The sequence below is a fragment of the Tympanuchus pallidicinctus genome, unplaced genomic scaffold, assembly GCF_026119805.1.
Source record: "Tympanuchus pallidicinctus isolate F22 unplaced genomic scaffold, pur_lepc_1.0 scaffold1, whole genome shotgun sequence".
Taxonomy (NCBI): domain Eukaryota; kingdom Metazoa; phylum Chordata; class Aves; order Galliformes; family Phasianidae; genus Tympanuchus; species Tympanuchus pallidicinctus.
Window position 1 is genome coordinate 59552702 of NW_026294618.1, and position 26235 is coordinate 59578936.

The window sequence follows — 26235 nt, forward strand, 5'->3', positions numbered from 1 at the left end:
GAAAATGGAAGAAGAAACCGTAACACTCGACAATTGGTTAAAAGCGTTGCGGAGAACAAAACTTCTTTAATTCACCGTTACTGTGAGCACACAGCACGCCAGCAGCTCCCGTCACCACTCGGAAATTCTAAGCTGAGCAGTGCTGGAAAATATTCAAAGCAATATAAACGCAGACAACGATGCACACACAGCTCCGAAAATTACAGGTCCTGACCCTAATCTCAAATTATTCCGCAGACAGTCAGAACAGACAAGATCCAAACATTCACACGCAGCTGCGCAACCACCGCGCTCAGCCACATCCCACAACAGCCCATCACCACCCGCACATGCGCACTCGGAACACCTGCTGAACGCGGCCGTAGCGGGGCGCATGCGCAACCCTGCCCCGAGCCCCCACCGCCATCCAGGGCGCTGTGCGGGCACATGCGCCTGCAGGACAGGCCGCAGAGCGGAGAGGTGTTTCCTATTCCGGGTCAGCTCTCGCGTGTACTGTAAGAAACTGCTGCGATGCTTGCGGCTGCTCGTGAGATTTCTTTTTTACAGCGGGAGAAAAAGAAGAGACGGGTCAATCACCCCTCCCCCGCTTACCCTTCTTGTCCACGCTTGCAGCTGCCGCGTGTGTGCAGCCGGGACTCCGTGCAGCGTGCCAAGGAGCGGCTGCGGGGCGGGGTTCCATCAGACCCCGCCTCGCTGTGGGAGCTTGGGGATGTTTGGGCCTGAGGGCTGTAATGGTTGGGCTGGCCTTGGGGTGGAATGCTTTGCTTCGGTGGAAGGGGGTAGAATCTTTTAAGAATCAGTGGTGCTGCTTATGCCTGCCATTCCTGTTTTTTTAAATCTCTGCTTAGAGGAGCAGGTGACTTAGCAGTGAATTCTTGCTATGTGTGACACCACAAACCAAACAAGCAAGTCTTAATGAAGACATAAATTGACAGTGATAGGACAAGGGGGAATGCTTTTAAACTAAGACAGAGGAGGCTTAAGTTAGATATTAGGAGGAAGTTTTTCGCATGGAGGGTGGTGACACACTAGAACAGGTTGTCCAAGGAGTTTGTGGATGCCCCATCCCTAGAGGCATTCAAGGCCAGGCTGGATGTGGCTCTGGGCAGCCTGGTCTAGTGCTTGGTGACCCCACACATAGCAGGGGGTTGAAACTAGATGAGTATTGTGATCCTTTTCAACCCAGGCAATTCTATAATTAACTATATATTGTTGAAAAGTAAAGAAAGATTGAAAGTGAACAGTCATGGGATGGTTTTGTTTTGTTCAGTGTTTTGGCAAACCCACCAAATGAGTCTCACTCAGCTCCCACAGAGATGCGCTTATTACAGGCACTGTGTCCAATAGTGAAAACACCCGTGGGTGAAATCAAGCACTTGTGTAATGATTTGTAAATCATCTATTGGTTTGTAAATTCTGTGGAGTTTTGACATGTGTAAATTCACTGCAAATGCCAGAACTGTCTTCTTGGTTCTCTCCAGTTCCGTCCGATGGCTGCTGCAGGAAAGGCTGCTGCTTTCCATCTGCCTCCTCTGCCAACAGTGGGGGAGATCATTAAGCTTTTTCGTCTTCGAGCACAGAAAGAACTTTCCCAGAATTTTTTGCTGGACTTACGATTGACAGGTTAACTATTTTATTTTATACGCTTTTAGCTGTTATGAAGTACATACACATCTCAAGTTTTGTCAGAATCTGATTTTTGGCTAAGGGGATCATGTTTGCATGATAACATCTGTCAAATATACAACAGCATAGAGTCTCCTTTGAAAGCTCTTTTAGGTTAGACTTCTTGATTTTGTTTGTGCATTCCTAGAAAACATCTTTCTTTATAGAGTAAATTGCAGGATATTTTTTAGGTATATTCCTATATCAGTATCAATATCAGTAACAAAATATCAGTTCAGTGCGAAACTCCAAGCCTTAGTTGTACCATTTCCATTCAAATACTGTCATTTAATAAGAACTGTCAAGAATTACCAAAGTGTTGACAAATTTGGTTAAATTTCAGGTGGGTTGAATTTATATTCAGGAAGGATTTCCTTCAGGTTATTATATATCACAAGTACTGTTGGTCCTTCTGTCTTTCAATATACTATATACTGTACTTAGGAACATTGGTTAGGTCAGTCTGATAGAAATTTCATAGCTTTTCAGACCTGTTACAGTTCAGTTTCCTGCAGCTTCATCTCAGCAGTGGCTGACAAAGATGGCAGTGTGCAATCCGTAGCAGATTTTTTAGTTGTATAAGTGGTGGCTGGGTTTGACAGTAATCAGTGCAGTGTATCTTCATGTACCCAATGATTCAATTATACATTGGTACTCCAGCTGATATAGATTAGGAACGTGAATATAAAACTCTCTTCCCTCTTATGAACAGCCAGGTTCTTATGCTAGAGTAAAAATGTGTGAATGAGTTTAGTAAAACCTTAGAATAGAAGATTGTCAGAATCTCTTGTTTTTGTTACACATTTAGAAGACTTGTAGAGTGAGCAGTATAGTTTCCCTCAGCATTCCAGTATAGGCTTCCTAAGAATCTCTTTGTTTCATTAGCAATGTTTTTAATCCTTACTTTAAGCCTTTTTCAATTGTTCATTTGTTTTTTCCTGCTCATCTGTATTGACTTCCAGAGTTGTATCTTTCTATTCATGTACAGTAGTCTTGCTAGAGCTTCACTGTATCCTTTTTGCCTCTCATTTCCTTAAAACAGGTGTTCGGTAGTGATACACCTTTATAAAGATAAGTATTGAGACCCCAGGTTGTTGAGTGCTTACTTACAGTACTGCTGGTTTACAGATAAAAAAGTAATATTCTCCTTTTATTTGATTCTGTAATGAGCAACAATGTACATGAAAGACAGTAAACTGGAAGTAGCCTTTCTTTAAACAGTGGAACAGTAAAGCAGTATCTCTTGGCATGAAACAAATCTGAATTCTGTGCAGTCTAGCAGGCATGTGATTGTGTAAGTGGGATGTGTCACTGTTTGTGCCTATTCTGAGATAAACTCATTGTTTATTGTTAAGAGTGCGAATGTGCTTATCTTAGTAAGCTGGATCCTTTGGAGAATAAAGGCTTAGTGTGTTCTTATTGTCTTGCAGACAAGATAGTGAGACAAGCTGGCAAGCTGAAAAATGCTTATGTCTGCGAAGTGGGCCCTGGGCCAGGAGGAATTACCAGGTCTATTCTCAATGCCTGTGTTCAACAACTCCTCTTGGTTGAAAAAGATACTCGATTTATTCCAGGATTGCAGGTATCAATTGCAGAATGATTCATATGAATGTATGCCTGAACATTTTAAGAACGTGGAAAGATTCAAGGTGTCTTAGTTAGATCAGCACATTGAAAACAGTTTTGATACTTTGGCTCAAATTAGAGCTGTCATTTGCTTGAAATGAAAACATGTACTATGGCAATTAATTGATCCTGTCTTATCTTAACAAGTACTCCTTGTCTCTTTCTGACCTGATGCTGCAAATGAATAACAGTTGTTTGTTTTTTTTTTTTTTAACATGGGGATGTTTCAAGTGCTTCAAAGAGGCTATTCATGAAATAGTAGTTTGAATGTTGATGTTGTTTGATCTCATTTTTCATTTTAATCCTAATAATTTTACCTTAAAGTTTATAACATTCTGACCATATATCTCCAGTTAAAACAGTTCAGTGTGGGTTCGCATTCAGGTACAGAAGAATGAAATAAGCATTTATTTCATATCTTTCTTGATTTGTATGACAGAAAATGTCAGAGATTAACCCAGTTGTTATTTTATAAATGTCTTCTTAGGTATTTATAAGATGCTGATATAAAGCATGCAGCATTTTTCACTGGCTGTTTTTTTGTCTGTGATCTCTATCACAAAGCTGAAGCTGGGATCCGCTACTGCAAAAATGGAAATACAGTGAAGAACATATGTGTTCAGAGTAACAGTTTACACAAGCTGAGAGTCTGTCAGTTCTGTCTCACTCTTAAAGAAACACAAACGCCTTATGCCATATGCCCTAATACTTGTTAGGCTGGAAAGATATATGAGGAGAGAGAAGGTGCTCTTAGTTAGAAAGTAGTTTGAATATGCAGCTCTTCCAGGGAGCACACTTAGTTTTTGTGAACCATGCCCTTTTTGTTTTTGTTTTTATACACCCTTTCCCTCGTGTATGAAGAGCAAGAGGATCTGCATAGTGGAAGATTACTCAGCTCGTGTACTAGGTGCATAAATGCTTCTGGAACCATGTTAGCTGCACACATTGGCCTTAAAGTGAAGAAAGCTTCAGTGACTTCCCTCAATTTCTGATTTCAAATTGAATGTATACAGTTGTGATTTTCTGGTGTCAAATGCATTTCTCAATTATGTTAATTATAATACTAAATAAAACCCGCATTCCTTCTGACATGGAAACTAATATTAACAAACAGTAGAACATATTAATAATCCTTTGTGTAGGTGGGTCTTGGCTTCTTCTTGTACTGTTTTCTAAGTTTATTGATCTTACATTATCTTTCATCCGTTTACAGTACTTGGAATAGCTTCAAAGAAGAATTTGACAAATCATGGTAGATTAGAGAATTTGAATGCAATATAATTGCTAATGTAGTGCTGGAAAACTCATTAAGTGATTTGGATTTGTGGTTAGATTTGTTTTTCTGGTTGAAAATAATTGCACTTAAATCATGTGGAATCATAAAACCCTAGAATAGCTTGGGTGGGAAGGGAACTTAAAGTTGATCATCCAAGTCTGTGCCATGAGCAGGAACATGTTCTACTGTAATAGATCCAGAACATTTCCAAAATTTGCTACGTTCAATACCTGTTAATAAAGCAGAGCTTGTTAATAATTTTTGCGGACAAGAAACTTGTCAACCTTTTCAGGCTTAAATTTCCTGTTCGGAACTGTGCAGCTTTGAATAATAAGGTTTTAGATACGTACTGAACATTTTTCACCAGTGCTTGCTTTTCGAAGGTAAATAGTTATTAAGTGTGCTCAGTTTTAATTGCTACTGTTTTTTGTATAATAAGGTATATAGCAGGGGTTTTTCTCATACTGTGGATGATGCTGAAAATCAGAGTGGTTAATATTCACTGTAAATTCTATTTGCGTGTATACAAACAGATGCTGTCTGAAGCAGCTCCAGGAAAAGTACGCATTGTTCACGGAGATATTCTGACATATAAGATGGAGAAGGCCTTTCCAAATCACTTAAAGAAGAACTGGGAGGATGGTTAGTATTTGGGCTTGTTTTGGTTTCATTTTAAAGCTTTTGAGTTGGAAATCTGAAATACTTGTAGATTTCAAAAATATACTTACCTGTGGCTGGTATTTGAGGAAAAATCACAAATATCCAAGAAATATCCTAGCCTAGAAAGTGAATAATAAATAAACTGTGCCTAAAACACAGCTTGAATTTGGTATTGTCATCTGCCATTCGTGTAATTAAATGCTTCAGTATCTAAGAAACAACAACACTTTCTTCTGTCCACCTCTTCTGCAGTACTTACTGTGTGCTGTGTAACATTTCCATTGATGCAGTGCAGAATTGAACAATACATATAACTTTGCATGGCTAAGGAGCTGTCTTGTGCTAGTTAGAAAGCTTTCTGATTTCATATATGGGTCTCTGTGCAGAGACCCATTTCATATATGGGTCTCTTTAACTTGAGCTAAGTTAGTTATGACTCCCCTGAGTCTCCAAAGCCCATGGGATGAAACGTGCTGGACAGAATAACATATGCCTGTTTTCTCTGTATCTGATAGTCATAGTTGAATGAAAACAGAAATGTCTAAATTATGTATTTCTGCTGTTCTGGAGTAGCTCAGCTGAAATCTATCAATCAGCTGAAAATTGGCTGAAAGCTACTAATTTATTCTAATGTAAACAAGAATAAAACCTACCTTTTTTTTTTCTATTTTTTTTGCAACCAACTACCATAAACAGTAACAGTTTTGTCAGTATAAGACAAGTATAAATAGAAAGGCATAATTTTAATGTGTCACAATAAAAATTGTTTTAATATTTTAACTCTAGATTGATAGGCTCATATGTTTGTTATGTAAATATTCTTTCATGGCAAATCTTATCCAAAACTTTTTGTCAGTTGTTTGTGTTTTTTGTTTTTTTTTTCCAATCAAATGTGAGCAGAGCCACCAAATATTCATATCATTGGAAATCTACCCTTCAGTGTTTCAACTCCTCTAATCATCAAATGGCTTGAAAATGTTTCTAAAAGAGATGGACCTTTTATTTATGGAAGGACGCAGATGACACTGACTTTTCAGAAGGAAGTTGCAGAGGTACTGTTACTGTTTTCCCTAAATTTTAATTAAAAAAAAAAAAAAATATATATATATATATATATATATATATATATATATATATATATGTATATATGTATATATATATATATATAAGGACAGTCTTAGTAGATACACAAAATACACTGGGTGAAAGAGAAATCCATTCCTTGAAATAAAGAAAAAATGCAAGTTTGGAAGATTTTAGCATTATTTCCAGTTTTGATTAAACAATTCAAACACAGGAGATGTTTGGTTCAGGCCGTGGAAACTGACTCCAGCTTGAACAAGAAAGACTTCAGTTCAGAATTAGGAATGGATTTCTGTCAGCCTTATGAAAGTATAAAAGCATCATTTGTGTTTTGTCACAAATTGAGGTTTTTAGCGTCTCGATAGTTAGATTCTCAAAGAAGGCTGAATTGATTTGCTATGTTTTGGTGTTAAAACTAGGTAAATTAATATTAGGAGGATTTCACTCAGAATGCTTTCAGGCTTAACAGTTTATTTTTGTTGCCATGGCATAAAACATACCATAAATCTGGGGATTTGTTGTGATTCTGTGATTCTTACCTGAATCCCAGTTGCTGGGTTTTAGTGTTGTTTTTTTTTTTCTGGTTTTCTTGTTGTTGATTTTGTTGTTTTTAAAGGGAGGAACTGTGCGTTGGTCTGAATAACACATCAGTACATGTTAGAGGATGATCTGCAGGAGATGAGCTGTGCAGAAAAGGACCTGGATGTCCTGCTGGACACCAGAATGGCCATGAGCCAGCAGTGTGCCCCTGTGGCCAAGAAGGCCACTGGTATCCTAGGGTGCATTAAAAAGAGCATGACCATGGTCAAGGGTGGTGGTCCTCCCCCTCTGCTCTGCTCTGCCCTGGTGAGGCCACGTTTAGATTACTCCGTCCACTTCTGGGCTCCCTAGTTCAGAAAAACAGGAATCTCCTAGAAGGAGCCCAGTGGAGGGCCACAAAGATAAAACAGGGCCTGATGCATCTGCCATAGGAGGTAAGACTGAATAGCTGGTTCTGTTCAGCCTTGGGAAAAGAAGACTGAGAGGAGATCTGATAAATGTATAGCAATATCTGGAGGGAGGTGGGAGGCAAATGGATGACGCTGGGCTCTTCTTGGTGGTGTGTAGCAAAAGGGCAAGGAGTAATGGCCTAAGACTTGAACATAGGAAGTTTAGTGCTAACGTGTGGAAGAACTTATTTATGCTGAGTGTGGCAGAGCACAGGAGCAGGTTGCCCGTAGAAGTTGTGGATTCTCCTTCTCTGGTGATATTCAAGACCTGTCTGGATGCCTACCTGTGTGACGTATTGTAGGGAACCTGCTTTAGCAGAGGGCTGGGCTTGATGATCTCTTGAGGTCCTTTCCAACCTCTGCAATTCTGTGATTCTATATCATTGAATTTCCATCTAATTAGCTGAGAATACGAAATAATGTTTCCTCTGTGCAACCTAAATGTATATGTTGCTTTAATTATGTTGCTTTAATTTTTATCTTTTACAATGAATATTATAAAAATAAAATTTTACTCAGTTTTTTACTGTATGCAGAGAATTATTTATACATGCAAGTGGCATGTCTGCTGTCATTTTGTGGTCGTGGAAAACCAGTCTTTGCTGTTACTGCTCTAGCTCTGCAATCAAGTTTCAAGAAAAGTACTGAAGTTGTTCCAGCAGATGGCTCTAGAGATCACAAGGGACAAAAGTTTTTTATGACATGAGTAGGATTTTTTAATTCAGTTCTGAGTTTAGGCATTAAAAAATCCTGTTCTGTTTTCCAGAAGGACTTCGTGTCATCTGAGGTTATACGTTGTTGTAAAATATGGCTAATGGACTAAGATAGAAAATGCAAGTGATGATTAATAATAAACAAAGACTTGTGACAGCAGTGAAAAAAGTGGCAGAGCGCTGAGATAAGTGGACTCTGTACTTTTTTTTTTGTAACCAGCTGCATATGCTGATGGTGACATGCAGATTATAGTACTTCTGTACCCAGCGTAGCTCAAATGAGATGCAAAATGCCATGCACTCTCAACTTCCTAGCTTTTTAAGTGCAAATAACTTAAAAACACTAGGAAGTGGAGTGGTATGTTCAAGACTATACAATTAATCAGTGTTAACTGTTGTTGACTTTGCATTCTGGGACATCTTGATTCGTGTTTTTATGCTTATTCAAACACAGAGCTTGCTGTGATGCAGAAATTCCATAGTTTATGGTTTGTGTTTTCATAGTGAATGCTCATTTGGGATACACTATTTTGTTTTATGGTTAGGAGGAATGGTAATCTTTCTTGTGCCGCTCTGAAGTAGCTTAACCATTGATATTTGGCAACTACAGGCCAAACTGCAGGTATTCTGTACCTGCAAATACAGAACAGTTTAACACAGTAGAAAACTTAAAAAAATTTATTTATTGATATTTTATGTATCTGAAAGGAAAATTTCTTAATAGCTTGATATTCTCTCTGATCCTTTGAAGCTAAAAGCCTGAATACTGAATAAAGTATTGGTTGTGTATATCACGAGTTCAGTGGAAGGATAACATGCTGTAATGGAACGGTTCTGTGTGCTTCACAATCACTTCTGATAACTTGATGTTAATGGTGAGAAAATAAATCAGTGTGCCAATCCATAGTCAAGCTAGTTTGTGCTGTTATATACAGGTAAAAAATACCTTTGCCATTTCTTGCTGGTGGTAATTTCCTGCTTTTCTGTTTCTTTCTAATTGCTACGCTGTCATAAGTTATGTTAGTATAGGCCTATTGCTACTAATTTCTCTATTCTGATACAATTTAATTAAATTGATTAAAATTATTGATGAGAACCAGTAGTTATGATTTATATACTAGGTTTTAAGGACTATTAAGGAGGATAAGACCAGATATTTACAGTTATAAAAATGATGCCTGGAAGTGTTGGGTGAATCATTTTGCCTCTGTAGTTCATTTTTGTAAAATTGTTTGTTATTTTCTGGAAAAAATCTTTGCCAGAAATTCCTCAGTAATTCATCTCAGATTTGCCACTTGGGCTGGATACTTTCTGACCCACTTATATTAAAATGAATCATAATTCAGTTTAAATGGAAGATCTTTGTCAGTGTCTAATTTTGAGTAAAACTGGCTGCAGAGTGTAGTTCACCTGCTGCTCCACCAACACAATCTGTAGGCTGGGCCATATACTATTAGACGTCTAGAAGATAGGAGTATTAGAGGAGCAGAATGCTTAATCTGTGTGTAACGCTGCTATCTACTTAGAAGGCTAGAGAAAAGGTGCTAAGAAATTGGAAAATAGTTCAGGTTTTTGAACTATGAACAAAAGAAGACTTACTATGTTTTCTTGAGTTGTAAGATGTAAGTTAAGTTCTTAAGTTAAGATGTAAGTTGTGTATAAATACTGGCATTCTGAAAAAAAGTAATTGGCTTGTGTATTAGGATTGATTTGATAGTTGTAGAATCACAGAATGGCCCAGGTTGGAAGGTACCTCAAGGATCGTGAATCTCCAACCCCCTGCCACATGTAGGGCCACCAACCCAGGGCCCAGGTCCCCATCCAACCTGGCCTTGAACACCTCTATGGATAGAGCATCCACAGCTTCTCTGGGCAGCCTGTTCCAGCACCTCACCACTCTCTTGGTAAACAACTTCACCTTGATATCCAACTTAAACCTTCCCTCTTTGAGCTTAAAACCATTTCCCCTTATCCTGCCATTATCTACCCTTGTAAAGAGTTGATTCCCCTCCTGTTTGTAGGCTCCCTTTAGGTACTGAAAGGCTGCAATGAGGTCACCCCGCAGCCTTCTTTTCTCCAGGCTGAGCAAGCCCAGCTCCCTCAGCCTGTCTTTGTAGGGGAGGGCTCCAGCCCTCTGCTTTGCCAGTTCTTAATTCTTTGTGTAGGTTGATTCCTGTGATGGATTTTGCAGATTGATTGATAATGGGCTTTTAATATATGCTTATGAAAAGCATGGCTTACTGAGGAACAAAACGAATAGTTGTCCCTGAGGAACATTGAGAGGAGTTGATAGTGAGCAACATTAAAAAGATGTCATTGTACCACCTTGACTGTGTTCCATGTTATGTTCCAGAATCAGTGTTCTGACTCCTGCCTTGAAATTTTTGTAGAACATAGATACAAAAATGTTGCCTAGTTAGCTGAACTTCTGACATGGTTGACTTACTGCAGTTTCAGATGCTATCCACATTTTAAAGGTAAATACAAAGAAAATTTTGAGAGCTAAGGGAGAAACAACCCAACTACCTAAATAGCTCAGGTTACAGAATTACTGTTCGTAGCATTTTTGCAACGTGCCATACCCACGTATGCTCCTGCCGATGCGATTGAAGTAATTTAAGATGTTACTGCCCAGAGGTGGATGTTCTTACCTTATTCCCTCTGTAAACTGAGAGGCAGGAACTAAGCCTGAGTCTTGTTTTCATGGAAAGTAGACTTGCTTGTTTGAATTGGCAGTTGAAGAGCTGTAAGTGCTGTCCATTTCATTTCCATTGCAGAATTAAGGACGTTTGTATCTGATTGCTTTTTTTTTTTTGTTAGATTTTTTAATCAGTTTTCTTTTTATTTATTTATTTTTAATAAGTTTTCTCTGAAGCAATAAAAAGTAGTTTGAAGAGCTCGTGTAGGCTGAAAGAATCTCTGAGTTTGCTTTCTGAGAAATTGTTGGAAAGGATTATATTTGTTCCATGCTAATACTTAAACTGCCTTTTAGGAGACTTGTTGGAAAAAGAGGAAGAAAAAAAAAAAAGAGAAAAACTTGAGCAATGGGTTTTGTTTTTCTGACATAGTTTGAGCAGTATTTTATCAGCATGAATTTCACATGAAGCTGTGTAACGTACAGATGTTATTAGATATGTAAACTGCTCCTTTTTAAAAAAATTAAGGTAGTTGTAAATAAGATGAGAAATCTTCAAAATTCAATTGTTACCTGTAACCATTTGAGAGATGTTTTACTGAGAGTTTTTTTGTTTGAGTCTTGTTTTTGCTAGCGAGACAAGCAGATAGTGTTTCATGCCAGCTTTTGAAAGTGTAGAAAACCTCTTTTGTCTGGGTGACTTTTTGATAACCTTTGTAAGAAATTCCATGGGAAAATTAGAGAGCTGCTAATTGAACTTTAAGTATTAAATGCTTGTATTGTTAGGTATCTAAACTTAAGTAGATTGGACAACCTTGCATACATAGTAAGCATAGATGAGTTTAAAACAAAGAAATTTTGTTTAGTATCTGATTTTGAGTTTATGGAGCTTTAATTTTGGAGAAAAAAAGGAAAAAGAATAAAAAGATCCGCAAACAGTGGAAGGGAAGAATGTGAAAATATTATCAGCCAGCACTGTTTTGATTTGAATTCTGCAGTGACATTGGTTTAGTCTTCTCATGTTCCCATACAAAATTATGTTGACATTTAGTTAGTTCTGCAGAAGTTCAAGGAGCTCCTTTCTGTGTGCTTTTGATTGAAGGACTGGGATTGTAAATTAGCATGATGTCATGATGAAATGGTATTACATAGGATAATATAGTTCAAGACGATTCAGGCTTAAACTCTGATGTGAGCTTTTAAAGGTTAGTTGTTTTTTTTAATTTGTCCTTGATTATAGTGGTAATCAAGCTTTTGTGTAATTGACAGTTTTGTCCATTCAGTTTCACTAATTCACGTGTTTTGATTCTTCAACAGAGGCTTACTGCTAATACAGGAGGCAAGCAACGTAGCAGACTGTCCATCATGTCTCAGCATCTCTGCACTGTTGAGAACTGTTTTGTAATACCAGGCCAAGCCTTTGTTCCAAAGCCAGATGTAAGTTTTGTTATGTTCTTCTGATTTTATTGTTAACTTTTCAGTTAGGCACTCCATTTGATTTTCAGGCAGGAAAGTAGTTGGGTCCTCAATTCAGCATCTCCACACTACTAAGTAGACTGTTTGTGGTATGCGTGAAAGTGACACATCCATGGCTCAAGAGCATTCTTTTCTTTTTGGTTACTGAGAACTTGTGCTTTGATGTTCAAGTCTATTTGCATGATCACTGTAATTCTTTGGGTGTTTGTGGAATTTTAAATTTCGTGGCAGGATAGTTTGCTAGAATTGCAGCATCTTTGAAAAGCTAATTATTTTACAATTGCAGTTATAGACAGTTTAAAACTACCTGGAAAATTTGTTGAGTCTTCTGAAACAGGCTTATTAATAAAAGCTTTTCAAATGCCACTGATAACTATTTTTACCATGTCTGTGGTCTGTGTATTTCACCTTACTCATCTTCAGCATTTTGAACTCCTTCATGTTTGCTATACTACTTAGTCACCTACATCCCACTCCCTGTTTAAAAAAGTAACCATGTTTTCTCTATTTTGTCTGTTCTTTAGAGGAGAAAAGTGTCTTTACTATCCTCTTATTTCCTGCTACTATTTTTTGTTGTTTTAATAAATCCATTAGGATAACAGGAATCAAGAATGCAAAAATTAAACTGCATTTTGATCACAGATCTACCTTTTTTTCTTCTTTTTCTTTTTGTAAAAATGTGTGCATGACAATAAGTAGGATCTGTTTGCCATGAGTGCACATGGACATTTACTTGCTCCTTCTGAGTTTCTCTTAAAATGGTTGGTTTGGCTCTTAAGTAAATCATCCTTTCCCTTTCTCACAGTCTCCCTGTGGGTCGTTTTATTCTTCAGTCATATCTCTCGAGAACCTATAGAAGGTTATTCTCTTTCTCTTATATTGAATTTTACAGCCTATATCTGTGCATATTCAGATGACGTAGAATTCCTTTACTGTTTTTTTTAAACAAGTAACTGTCCAGACATGTTGCACTATTATTTGTGACAACAAATCTTCACTATTGTGAAGAAAAACGGCCATTCATGTGACTTTTTTTTTGCTTTACATTTTTGTTTGAATTTGTTCGTATTTGTTTTGTGATTTTCTTGCCCTCCTTTGTGTTTTTTTTCCAATAATATTATCATATTATTAATCTGAATGTTAAATATGTGAAGTATTGTACAATAAGACTAAAATTTGGATTTTGTGGATGTAGTATGAGAACATATTAGAGCTGCAGTGAAAAATATTGTGCCATCTGTGTCTCAGCACTGGGTAGCTGTAACTGAAATTCCCATTTTCCTGTAATGAATAGGCTTCAATTGACTGAGTGGGAAAGATAACTCCATGAAGGTGTGACAGCTGTCTGAGTGTAAGCAAATCCTAGAATCAGTTGTTGCTTAGTTGAATAAGGACCTCACAAAAAGGCAGTACTGCTAAACACAAACATGTAATTATTTAATATATTTATTTGATTTACAGCAAATACAAATTACATTGCAAGAGCAGATAATGCAAGCTTTTCAGGAAGACCTGACACCCGTTGCACTGTACTTTGTTTCCTTCTAACTCCTGTTGTAGCTTCGTCTCCTGTTTTGTTTGTTTATTTTGGATTGAAGTGGTTTGAGGTGTCGCTGTTGCTGAGAACCTTTGCCTTCAAAGAAAGCTCTTGCAGATGTTGTGAATAATGCAGCTGTGTACCTGCCTTTTGTTTCACAGGTGTCCAAAGAAGTTCAGGTACTTCTGTGTAAAGTTTTAGAAAGAAAAATGTGTTGCTTATGTAATTGAAAAATACTTCATTTTGCTTGGAGTATGGAATTGTTACATTTTTCGTATGTATAAACATCTTTGGTTTCTGTTTTATGAATGTCAGTTTTCATTCACGTACGTTACCAGTGATCACAGCATAGTGTTGTGTCAGGCCCCAAATGAAAGGTGGAGAAGAATGGTTTCTGGGAATGAGTTGTCTACCTCATTTGCTCAGTGAATGAATAATATTTTAACAATATCTATGAATATTGAGTCATAATGGGCTTCTGTTTTATGAACAAGATGATGCTGCAAAGCATTCTGTCTTAATGATGAGCAAAAAGCCAAATTTTCTTTGCTTATGTCTCTGCAGTATTAAGTAACTGCTGATAAAAGTAGTAGGCATAGTGCAAAAGAAGCTCCCTGATGAATAGATAAGAAACTTCAAATGGCTACGTAACAGTAGTAATAAGAGCAAGATGAAGTTTGAAATTTCTTTCAGAGAATGCAGACAGTAGAACAAAGACTTTACATTATTAGATACAAAGCATTTGACTTTCTAAAACGCTGTAACAGAAGATTTTACTTTTTCCAACAAACATTAGATAGATAGATAACATTATGGGCTCTTTATACTGTTCTTGGAAATTTGGGATAATAAAACAAGAACTGAAAGTTGCATATAAATATACCAAATAAATAGCAGTTGGTTTTGTTTGAAGACTTGTCCAAAGTTGTAACGTTCCTGAATTTAAGGGTCTGCATCATATCCTCTTACCTGTGCTAACAAATGGGCATCAATTTGATTCCTGTTCAGTAAAATGTTTAAACAGGACATCTGCCAATGAACACTGACAAACAAAATTGGTTTGTTGAAAGAAAAGGTTAAAGGATCTAAGATGAGCAATCAAATTAAAAGAGTTAACATATACATTTAAGTGTAATAGCATTCTCTTATCATTATTGTATATTACATTTTACACTAATAAGATATCTGGGACTGGGCCTGAAACATACCTTAGTGGAATAATTGAAAGCACCTATAAAGTTCTTTTAGAAGGCCAAAAGCATTCAAGGCAATAAATGGTAGCTGAAGGCAAAATGCTTCTGGATTTTTCATGTAAATAGGTAAACAGTTTGTATCCCACATTACAGTTTTCATAGTCACAGTTACATTTCAGTTGTACTGCTCCTCAAATCTAACACTTGTGATAGATTAGCAGCAATTGAAGAGTGCCCAATTGGCATTGCTTTAACAGTAATAAATGAAACCCACAGCAGGTGGTAGTTTAGGGGGTGAGAGATGATTTTGGCAGCATCTGAATGATGCCACTGATTTTCCTTCCTAATGTGTAAATGCTGTGCAGCTAAGGTTGGGAGTACGAGTTTGTGTTGTTAGTTTGGTGGTTTTCTTTTTTGTATTGGGCAATTTATTTCTTTTTTGCTTTTTATTGTTGTTGTTTAGGAAATCTAAACGTTACTATGACAATTTAGAACAAAAAATGAAAGGCAGATATGTCCCTTACATAGAAATTGTTGAATTGAGCTTCTTGGACAGGGAATAGTTGCTTTTTTTCCTTGCATCATAATTAAAGGGAAAAAGGTAAAATACCATATAGAGCATTCTGTTACCAGTGGCCTGATTTCACTGAATTGAAGTGTCTTTGCTGTAACAAGCGATCAGTACATTAAATGTACTGTTGCTTATGCTGAAATAATTTATTTTTCTTCGGTAAATCTTACTTGGAAAGTCAAAGAAAATGGTTTGAGATGTCAGTTAAAAAAAGTACTCTTGCAGCAGACTCAGGGACTGCTTCGTAACTTGTTCTTTTTGCTGATATTGCTAAGAGGAAAATATCTTATGTAAATATAATTGCAGCCCAGATGTAAGAAAATTTAGGTGTTACACATTCTTTACAATAATCAGAGTACACTTAGCATTAAAAAAAAAAAAAAAAAAAGCCTTAATGGATAAAAACAATGGTATTTACACGTAGTCCTTCAGGTTGTAACCTGTATTGTTCTCCTGCAATGTGGGTGGGAGATGCTGCTGCTTTGGAGGATAAATCCATGCTCCTTGCTGCTTTTTAAAGCAGGAAGTACAGAAAATTGCACCTGCGACAAGCAGAAACCCTGCTGAAATGAATCCTATATAAACTGCTCCTCCTGGTTCGTGTTTACTGCTCTCTGGAATGGTCTGGTCCAGAAAATTGGAAATGATTTCTCTCGTGTACCAAGATGTTGGTACTAATCCAAAAATTCCTGCGAGAATGAAGCAGACTCCTCCAGCAAAACAAGTGTGACTTTTGCTGTCGGTGTCCCCTCCCAGCTTTGTGCATTTCATTCCAACTGTAGTGATGCAGATCCCAAAGGTTGATAGGATGCAAGACAGTACCATGGTGGTTCGTGCAGTCTGGATGTAGATGGGGAGAGACAGAACGGAGTATTTCAGGGTGCAGCTGAACATCCCGGTGCTGTACCACGTGCAGTCCATCCACAGTCCTTGCATCTGCGTTATAGCCGTTATGATGTTGGAACCAACATCTGCATTTACCTTCCAGTTCGGTAGCAAGGTGGCTGCGATGTCTCCAAAAAGGCCAAACAAAGCCAGCATAAAAGCAAAGAACTGCAGACCAGCTGATGCCATGCTTATCTGCTGTCCCCTTTTGTCTGCCCGCTTCTCTCTTGTAAATGCGTGTAACTGGTTGGTAGCTTCGTAGCCAAGGCTGTAGCTGGCTGTGGAATACAGAGGAGGGGGAGGAGAAGTACAGAGAGAAAGAAAAAGAAATCAACAAACAAAAAAAGCTTGCATTTAAAATCAGAGCTATGTGAATGAGTAACTGAACGTGACCCTGCAAGCAGATGAGAGCAGCTGAGCCACTGTATGCAAGGCACTTGGTCCTCAGTGATAACAAATGGACAGTGTTTTAGCATTGCCTGTAAGGGGGAGCTACTCTGCCATACGTGATTGCAAGCTACCAAACAAAACATGGTTTACCAGAGTGGTGTTCAGTGGTAGTATCAGATTACAGGCTTACTGGACAACTACACATTGTAAGTGGGACATTAGAAACTTGCAGATTATCAGCCATTGTGGAAAAATATTGTGGTGGAAAAATATTGTGGTGAAAGATATGTTGTACGCTCAGCATTTCTTCTGTAAGCACGTTGATGACTGTAGCTGTCGCTCCTGTTGACAGTTTTTTTAGCGAAGAGCACTGATGATCATATCTGTCACTTAAAGTTCCAAGCAACCCTTTATTTCAGTTCTTTAAATACTTGTGTTCTTTTCTTTGCTTTATTAACTTTAATAATTTTTTTTTAATAATTTTTTTTTTTTTAAAGGAAAGTGAAATGGTGCTTAGTTTTGCTGTATTTTCGCAATTAAGTCATATCAGAACATATCAGAATAACTTACTCATTTTCACTTAAGTGATTCTCAGTCCTCAACATAGACAAGCAGTCTTAGCAAATCTGTCTTAGGAGTGAATATGATGTGCTTTTGTCTATAAGTGAAATACTATTTTTAATACTCATATGACACTACTTAGTTGTGTAAGAGCATTTTTTTAAATCAGAAACCTGTCTGAAATAATCTGCAAATTTGCCTCACGGTGGCACTTCATAAAATTTGTTAAAAAGCAGAAATGCTGTTCTTGTTTTAAAGGCTGAATTTCACATAGTAGATTAGAACATGTAGTTGTTAGGAAGCACCTGTGAAGATAGAATTGTTGCTGTTACAGCAATGGGACAATTGAGATAGCAGAGACAGAAGAACAGTTTGAAACTTATGATGAGGATTAGAAAAGATGTCCTGCATTTAGATTGGGGCTGGATAGTAGGCAGTTCTTGTTTTCTACCACTATGGTAAAGAAAGGGCAGTCCTTGCATTTCCTCAGACATTCTGTCTGAATATGAACAGTAATATTGGAATTGGTCTTTAGCAATGAACATTTTTGAAAAGTTGTAATAATAGTGGATACAGTTGAAATGAGTGGTGCACAAAATAACTGCAGCATTGTAAACTTATTTTGTATTTTTATGCGTAAGACAGCAAGCTTTTGATCAGTATGTCATTAGTGGCATTACATATCAAGTAATTCTCTAATTCTGTAGTATAGGATTACTCATAAGCTAGAATTTATATATTGAACTTAATTCGGGTAATTTTTCAAGTATGTGCTCTGTCCAGCATAAATGTATGTATATATCAAATGATTACATTTCAGGTGAATATGATAACAAAAACCTTATTTCCAAGTCTTGCCTATTTTGAAATTCTGTCATTTTGTTCAGACTGTGAAGAGCTCCTTTGGCAAATACGTATCTTTCTTTTTGTATCGGGCCCACGGGAAAGATGGCTTATCTTCCTTTTGCAGAAGGAACTGACATTTTCCTGATAGCTCAAAAGTCATTCAGAATCTTCTGGAAGCTCTCACTAGGACCTAGAGTTAGCCTTTTTATTGTTTCATTTTTAACATTTCAGCTACAGCATGCACACACAAACCCAAAGCACTGCAAACGGTAGTCACGCTTTATAATTAATGGGATGAACTGAATTAAAGGTATGATAAATTCAAGTATAAGCACTGAAAGTGTAATAGAAGATACAGTTATCATGCATTCCTGTTCACGTAACACTTACTGCTGGTTGTGAGATCTGAGATGTTTTCTTCACCGTCGAAGTCCTCAAAAAATAGGGTTTCACCTGAATGGGACTGTCCCTTCTCATATAAAACTGCATTGGCGTTCATTAACAAAATTTCTTGGAGTGTTGTTTTTTCTCTTCTCTACAGCAAGTGCTGTACTGTTGTTTGTTCCCTCTCTTAGTTCCATCTACCAGAGAATAAAGGAGTACTTTGTTTAATGAGTTTTGTTTGACGAACACTTAGAAAGGGAAAGCAAAGAGATTATAGAGAAAAATACGTGGAGGCTCTTAGTGCTAAATGCATAACAATATCCAACTGCTTTGATTAAAGCTGCCAACAGGGATTAAAAGGAAAGAATAAAATCATAAGAATCCAGAAACTCTATAGACTTACGAATTTGGGCTGGATATGATTCATTTAAGTTGATCTGGGAGCTGTAGAGCTGTTTTCTCTCATTATTTTTTTTTCTTCATTTTTTCATCACATGTAATCTTATTATGAGTTTAAACTTCCTAGGAAAGAACTATGCAATGTATTTTAATTTCTAATTGGAGCAGCAGCACATTTCTTTTCAGCTACAGGTTTTGCTTGTCTGTCCTTAGTAGCTTTCGCCTTCTGTAGGACATCCTTTACTCTTTACCTTTCCATTATATATAAAAGAATAAAGGGATAAAGCTGCTCTAAAACTTATATGATAATTGCAGCGTATTGGTGAAATGGCCTCAACAAGTCAGGGTAAGAAATCATTAAGCTGGGAGAAAAGCCTTTCTGATTGTCACAGTGATATAACCATAGCTTTTGGTTCTGAGTTGTAGTTTCCTGTGTCCACATCTGTGTTTCAAAAGATTTTTGGAGAATAGAATTGTTTTAGTTTTCATTTGCCAGTGAAGAATGTTTTACATCCTCAGGTTTGTCTCTGTAAATGTTGTGACATTTAATATCTGGTCAGTTGTCACATCCAAGAGAAGTTTCTCTGTTCCCAGATAAGCACAGGTGTGATGATTCAGGAGCTGCAGTATGAGCTGATGTAATGGGTGAACACTGGTACAACGTATTCAGTTGTTCTTAAGGATTTTTCTGCTTGTCAGGAGCTTTCTATAGTGTTGAGCAAACTGGTATGAGCTGCTGTAAATATCAAAAGTAGTGGATAACGCATGCAGAAATGCACACAGTGTCTCATACATTTGTTTGGAATGCTTTGGAGCAGAGAATGCGTGGTCCACAGCATGATTTCGTTAGGCTCTTTGAAGGCATTTGTGGTGCCCTCACAACACTCTTGAAAGAGACCGTTGCAGAGTAAAGAGGAAAGGTCTCATCAGGGAGAAATGGTTGGCTAGAAGATTAGGTATGAGTAGATAGATAGAAATAAATGGTCAGTGGAATTGTACAGCAAATCTAAGCAAATGCTTGTGCTGTGTAGCCTAAAGAGTCTGGAAAAAATGTGAAGATGTAAAATTTTTTGCTCACAAAAATCATGAGAGTAGTAAAGATGGGGTTTAACCTTGAAGAATTGTAAAGGGACCTTTATAGTGCTACTGATTAGATGATAAAATAGCAAATGAATGAAGCTTTAATGCATAGGATGTGACAGGCGAGGGGAAGAGCACTGCTCACGTCGTGTGTGCAGTAACTGTCTCTGAATTCATCAACCTGAAATGAGGTTTTATAGGAAAGTTCACTGTGTTGCTTTAAAAAGCCTCATCTTAGTGACTCTTTGCTCCATCAAAAAAAAGTGGTGAGTAAAGTAGTCAGATTATGAGTCATCCAGTGCCTCTTCGTTCTGGAGCAATGCTCCTTGTGAGGAGATCTGTGTTAAAGAACTGAGAACTATCCTTGGGAAGAAAGCTCATCTTTTCCAGTATGGTAATAAGAAGTTGTATATAATTGCTCTTAGTGCCGTGCCACAGTTATTTTCTGCTGGAGGGAAAACCAAAGTGAAACCTTCACATCAGAATAAGGGGCTGTGTGATCAGCATACCTGGTGTGAGACTGAATGCTTGCCTGTAGCATACAGACACAGAGCTGGTGCTGAATGCTTGGCTAATAGAGGAGCTGCCTTAGAACTGTCTTATTAGGAACTCAGACAGTCCACTTTAATGAAGTGTAATATGTTCTGCTTAGGTTTCAGCTCCCTGCAGGAGAAAATTACAGCTTCGAAAAAGATACATGGGTTTGCTTTTAATACAGGCTTATTGCAAGATACATGTATTACCTATCGTGAGACTTCTGTTGCTAACAGTTAGCTAAAATTGTCTTATGTAGGCTTATTCTGATTTAGAGCATTGATTTCATCAACAAGGCAACAGACTGAATTACATTGTATTTTGTCACGTGTTCCTCCTGCCTCACTAGAGCATAAACCTTCATTGTACTTAAATGCTAAAACAGTAAGAGGAAAATAATTGTTACACTATTGACAGTTCAGGATATATCGGTAGGATAATTTTCATATTCATTATTTTATTAGAATTGAGTATTATTTTGAAAATAGTGGTGGGGCAAAAAAAAGTGTTAGAAATAAAATGATCCTCAGATTATCTTGTGTGTTCTAAGTACTCTTGTGTACTCTGTATTGATTTTCGTAATTCTACTCTCTTTTTAATGCATATTTAAAAGGTTAGCAACAAATAGCTTGGATAATTTTTAAGGAGTGGCCAATTAGAAGTGAAAAGCTTTCCCTGTATCTGTCACTATAGTAACCAGGCAGCTTTCCTGGGGTCCAAATAAATCAGTGTCTGTAATGGAACAAACGCTGAGGAGTGCTGTTTTCTTTCAGAAGCAGAAATTATTGCCTTCCAGCCTCTAGATAGCAAGTTGAGCTGGTTGTTTTTTTTTTTCCCTAAATTTTACAATGTGTTTTTTTTCTTATCCTTCAGAATTTTGTGGTCAAAAATGCAGGTGTCAGGGATTGAAATGTATTGTTGTATTTCTTGACAAAAACGTAGATAAGTATACATGCATGTAAATAAGTCTTTGGTATTTCTGGGCATGGAGGTGGTTGGTCATGCAAAGGATGTATTTACCCTGTTCAAAAAACTGAAGTGTTCTGACATTCAGTGTGAGCAAAAGTTTTCATTGTGTGCTTGTGCTCTTCCTTACAAGTAGGGGGCTGTGGCAAGTCTAGAAGCCCATGAGAAATTCAGAAACTATTTTTGAGATATGTGCTAATCTCCACAGATTCTGTATGCCAGGTTTTTATTTGTTATCTCACTTCTAAATAAGCTCTCATGACATTTTTTAAGCATTTTTATATTTTAGTCATTAAAGCAGTTTTTCTATCTTAGTCTTGCAAAAAAGTCTAGCTTACAGAAAAAGTGGAAAAGAAAAAAAAAAAAAGGTATATTTCAGGGTGTTTTTATATGATGTAACTATAACTGCATGACATATTGTGTTTTTTATATGTACATCTGTGTATACTGAAGGCAGGATGTTACTTCAGTCTGTTTTCAGACACAAGGGAAGTGGCAGGTCTGTGAACCAAGCTGATATAGGAACTACAAGAGAAAATAACAAATGTGAAAGAGATCTGTGTAGAAACATTCAAATGTAATTTTGGATTAACGGTGATGGTACACAGAGTATGAGTTCATAATTGACTCTGAACACAGAGTTCAACTGTCACTTAAATTGAATGCAGACTTATTTTGATCTGCAATTCCTTTGAATAGATATGAGTTTTAAAATCTTAATATACTGGAAAGTAACTCCTTGGCTCTCATTTTGCCAAAGCCCTAGAGCAACAGAAAATATATGGGGAATAGCTTTGATTTCTAATTATAATACCAATTTTCTCCTGCTGCCCTTCAGCCTGTATATTGAATATTGTCTAATTTGTGTATCATGTCAGAATTGTCTTGTGGAAGGATCTGAAGAAAGAAGTGCTAATTACTTTACGGATGACATGGAAGTTGTGCTGGATGAAGAAAGTGCCATGGGGAAAAAAGCACTAAGTACTAATGGTGTGTGAGCTAATTAGAAATATGTAGATAACCAAGAAAGACTAAAATACTCCAGGGCTTTGAAAGCTAAGCCAAATCAAGTACTGGGGCAGTGGTTTATCACACAGCTGTTACCTGTCACAGTGTTTTCTTGTATTGTCCCTGTTTTCTTGACACCTATCCTGCTAACTGTAAAGAAGTACCGTGTCTCAGAGGAATGAATCTGCTCAGGTATCTTGATGTCTTGTTTTTCCTTACAGGTGGATGTGGCAGTGGTGCATTTCACTCCATTGGTGCAACCAAAGATACAGCAGCCGTTTGAGCTAGTAGAAAAAGTGGTTAAAAGTGTTTTTCAATTCAGAAGAAAATACTGCTGCCGCGGAGTCGAGTAAGGAACTTGAAGGAAAAATCCTCTATTTTTTGTTTTTATTCACTCTATTTAAATATGCTATTCAATGTTCATCAAATCTTTCAGTTTCAGAACAGAGACAAAATTATGAGCTGAATGCCTCTCTGTTTTTGTTAAATAATAATTACTGTGAATTTTTGTTAGTGTAATTGAAGCTGTTAAAATTACTGGGATAAATTGGTGATCTTTCCAATTTGTATCTTTCCAATAATTGAACAAAATAACAACAAGAACAAAAGCAACTGAAAATCAATAGCATTTGTTGGTTGAGTTAAAAAATGAAAGTCTCAGAATTCTTAACTGACGATTGCAGTCCGTGGAGAGAGAATTCGATCTGTGGGAAATTTTACTTATTTGGAGGGATAGTGTCAAAAGGTCACATTCTTGCTTCTGTGCCCCTATATGGAGTTGTTATTGCCTCTTTAAAAAGCCTTGTGTCTCACTGAGAGAATTTACTAGCTTCTTTAGCCGGTGCAGGAGAACTTCAGTCTGTTCTCCAGGGATCCTGTTAAAACTTGAGCATAGATACATGTCTGACTTGGGATGGGAAAAGCCCTGTGCTGAGCATTGTAGAAATATGTGACAGAGCTCTTTTAGGGAATTTGAGGCGTAGAGCTGTAGCTTCATCTAGCTGAAGTTTGCTGGAAGTTTTGAATAAGTTTAGGATGGATGGCGCCTTGCTAAACTGCAAGGGTTATATGTTGCTGTTTTGAAGGTGAATGTACATAGAATTTTGCCTTCATTTTTTAGACGGAGAAGTGTTTTGTTTGTTCTTGAGGCAGTGAGTGATATTGATGTATGGGATTCAAAACTGAATGCAAATTTGCCTGCAATAAAGTTTGAGTATACATTTGAAATCGGTGAGAGATTGAGGTATCCAAACCAGCTAGGTTTGTATTTGATTTACAGTCTTCATGGAGGAGTAGCTTCAGCTGGCAATATAATCAAGAGGCACATGCAATCAGCATATATATGTTATGTGGAGTATTTTTGCCAAAGTTTTTTTTAAAAATTGTGTAATATGAAGTAGCTAATAACAGCTGTACGTTCTTTTGTGGCAAGGAGAGCGAGTCTGAACTTCTGAGCATCACATATTCCCTAACAGATTATTGGACTTTAGCCCTAGCACGCAGCCAAGAAACACAATCCTCTTACTATTTAGCTGACCTGAAAAAAATGAGCAACTTGTGGTGCATAATGGGGCTGTTACATTTCTATACAGTATCTTGTAAGTAACAAGGTAATAGAATGAGTGTACATTTGTGTTTCACTTCTGGGACCTGAGAGAGATGTGGCATGTAAGATTAAACTGTTACATCCAGGAAGCATAAAGTGTAGCAGAAGTTACCACTCATGTGTGGACCTTTCATAGTCTGTGTATAAAAGGTTGATTTTTGGCTCAAGGAACATCTGAAAATAATGGAGATTTCTTTAATCAAGGCCTTGAGGCGCACTGCAGCTTAAACCCCATCTTCTCTTGTCCTTTTAGACCCCTTTTTAGCTTTGTGTTCCGTCTGTCCACCAAGAGCCAACTTTCAGTTGCACAAAGCCTAGCTTGTCAAAGGCAATCTGTGCAGCATTTTAAAGTTTGATGTATGTATGACAACAACAGATAATTGGAAAACTGAGGCATGCTTATCAACCATGTGTCCAGTGCTTTCAGTAGCTTGAACTACTCGTGCTATGCATTTTTGAGGGACATTAAAAATCACTTGAATTAAGATTTGAGAAGTTGTGAGAGAGAGGCCAATGTAGGTCACAGAGTACAGGGGTTAATTTGGCTATTTATAAACAGTTCAGAGAGGAGAAAATGACATCTAGAACTTCAGGCACAATTTCCCATATTAAAATGTGAACAATAATTAATTATTCATTTCCTCTTCCTTGGCTTTTTTTTTTTTTTTCTGGCATTGGAATTAAAGTATTAATGAGAAGTTATAATAATACCTGTGCCATTGAAATGAAACAGCCTGAAACAAGTTATGTAGTTTTAACTTGATGTGCTTTGCGTAAAGTTAACTCTATTATTGTTCTTTAAATATTAGGCTAATTCCAAGAAGGCTCTGTGACAGTATCCATACACAAAGCTCTTTTTTAATGTTATTAATCATGAGCATACATGCATGGGTTTGATGTACAATGCACAAATATAATCTTCCATGTTGTTAAAAGTTGCATTTGCAGAAAAGTGGCCCTTCTATGTTTCCATTTGCTTAGACAGTGAACTGTCTTAAGATTATGTAAAAGCCTTGTGTCTCTTTCTGGAAACTGAATTGTCTGCACTTTTCTGTCTGCTCTTTGCCTTGCCTTTAGGATCTTGTTTCCCGAAAGAGAACGTTTGAAAAAAACAGAACAGTTGATGATGGCAGCAGATGTTGATCCAACTCTGCGTCCTGTTCAGCTCACTATGTCGCACTTTAGAAGTCTGTGCAATGCATACAGGAAAATGTGTGATGAAGACCCAAACCTTTTTGCATACAATTACAGAGAAGAACTAAGACAGAAGAAGAGGAAGCGTTCCCCTGAAAGTACAAACCAGCTAGAAGAGACTGTAGAGGAAAATCATCTGTAACTGCAGCAGACTGAACTGAGATTTAACTTCTTGATCTAGAGGTGTTGATTTATGTATTCTTACATCTCTTCAGGTATGCAAGAAATAACTTTTGAAAAAATGGTGAAGGAGACTTTCCTATTTTATTTGTTCTGTTCAGCTGTAGACAAAAGTTTAGAACAGTCCACTTACAATGTGCCTACTGGTTCTTCTCATTTCCAAGGACAGAACACACACCCAGAACAAGGTATGTTGTGAGATACGTAATTAAATTGAAATAATACATTTTGTATGAACGTGAGTGCTTTACTGCAGCATAAAAACTCTTTTCATACTTGCAGCATGTAAGATGTTGTCTGAGGTCTTATGCCCTTTTTATCTGGGAAAATCCTCTGTGCAGAGTAATTTAAAAATCAAAAGCCTCATATAAATATACTCAAGTGACTGGCTTATAGGAGGATAAAGTGCACAGATTGCCTCAAGGTCTGCTAATACTCTTTCTCATATATACAAAAGCAAAGAACTTGGGAGTTTAAGAGAACAGCAGCACGATAAAAAGTAGAAAACATAGCTAAGTACAATACTTATTTGTCTTTTACTGTACAGGCTGGTAGAGAAAATAAAAAATACAGTCAAATAAAAGATTACAGGCCAAGCTTTGATTTTATATTTACACATATATATATATATATAAAGTATAAACAGCATCTTGAAACATACAAAAATGCAATTTCTGCACTGTTGTGCACTAAAGCACATTCAAATAACTTAATTCTGCTTTAAATAAAGCAAAAATGAAAACCAAAGAAAATAAATGCCCATGGTATTGAAAAATTC

General features: G+C 37.1%; 2 protein-coding genes across 3 annotated transcripts; one reads left to right on the top strand and one right to left on the bottom strand.

Annotated features, from left to right (window-relative positions):
• Positions 1–393: 393 nt before the first annotated feature.
• TFB1M (transcription factor B1, mitochondrial) lies at positions 394–25732 on the top strand. 2 transcript variants are annotated; one of them, XM_052687079.1, is made up of 8 exons: positions 394–494; positions 1482–1623; positions 3096–3247; positions 5101–5209; positions 6128–6279; positions 11965–12084; positions 22699–22826; positions 25161–25732. In XM_052687079.1, exons 2-8 carry the CDS (start codon positions 1491–1493, stop codon positions 25417–25419), a joined length of 1053 nt encoding a protein of 350 aa, XP_052543039.1. In that variant the 5' UTR covers positions 394–494; positions 1482–1490; the 3' UTR covers positions 25420–25732. The 2 variants fall into 2 exon arrangements, with proteins under 2 accessions (XP_052543039.1, XP_052543032.1); XM_052687072.1 differs by lacking the exon at positions 394–494 and adding an exon at positions 506–567.
• On the bottom strand, positions 15611–16498 carry CLDN20 (claudin 20). Its single transcript, XM_052687087.1, has one exon. The coding sequence runs from the start codon at positions 16496–16498 to the stop codon at positions 15839–15841; it is 660 nt and encodes a 219-aa protein (XP_052543047.1). The 3' UTR covers positions 15611–15838.
• Positions 25733–26235: the final 503 nt, after the last annotated feature.

What these genes read in the sequence shown, in the direction of transcription:
- TFB1M (XM_052687072.1), top strand. Translation starts at nt 511, where the DNA reads ATGCTTGCGGCTGCTCGTGAGATTTCTTTTTTACAGCGGGAGAAAAAG. An exon ending in GATTTATTCCAGGATTGCAG is followed by an intron (nt 3,248 to 5,100) that starts GTATCAATTGCA and finishes GTATACAAACAG; the next exon opens with ATGCTGTCTGAAGCAGCTCC. An exon ending in TTCAGAAGGAAGTTGCAGAG is followed by an intron (nt 6,280 to 11,964) that starts GTACTGTTACTG and finishes ATTCTTCAACAG; the next exon opens with AGGCTTACTGCTAATACAGG.
- CLDN20 (XM_052687087.1), bottom strand. Translation starts at nt 16,498, where the DNA reads ATGGCATCAGCTGGTCTGCAGTTCTTTGCTTTTATGCTGGCTTTGTTT.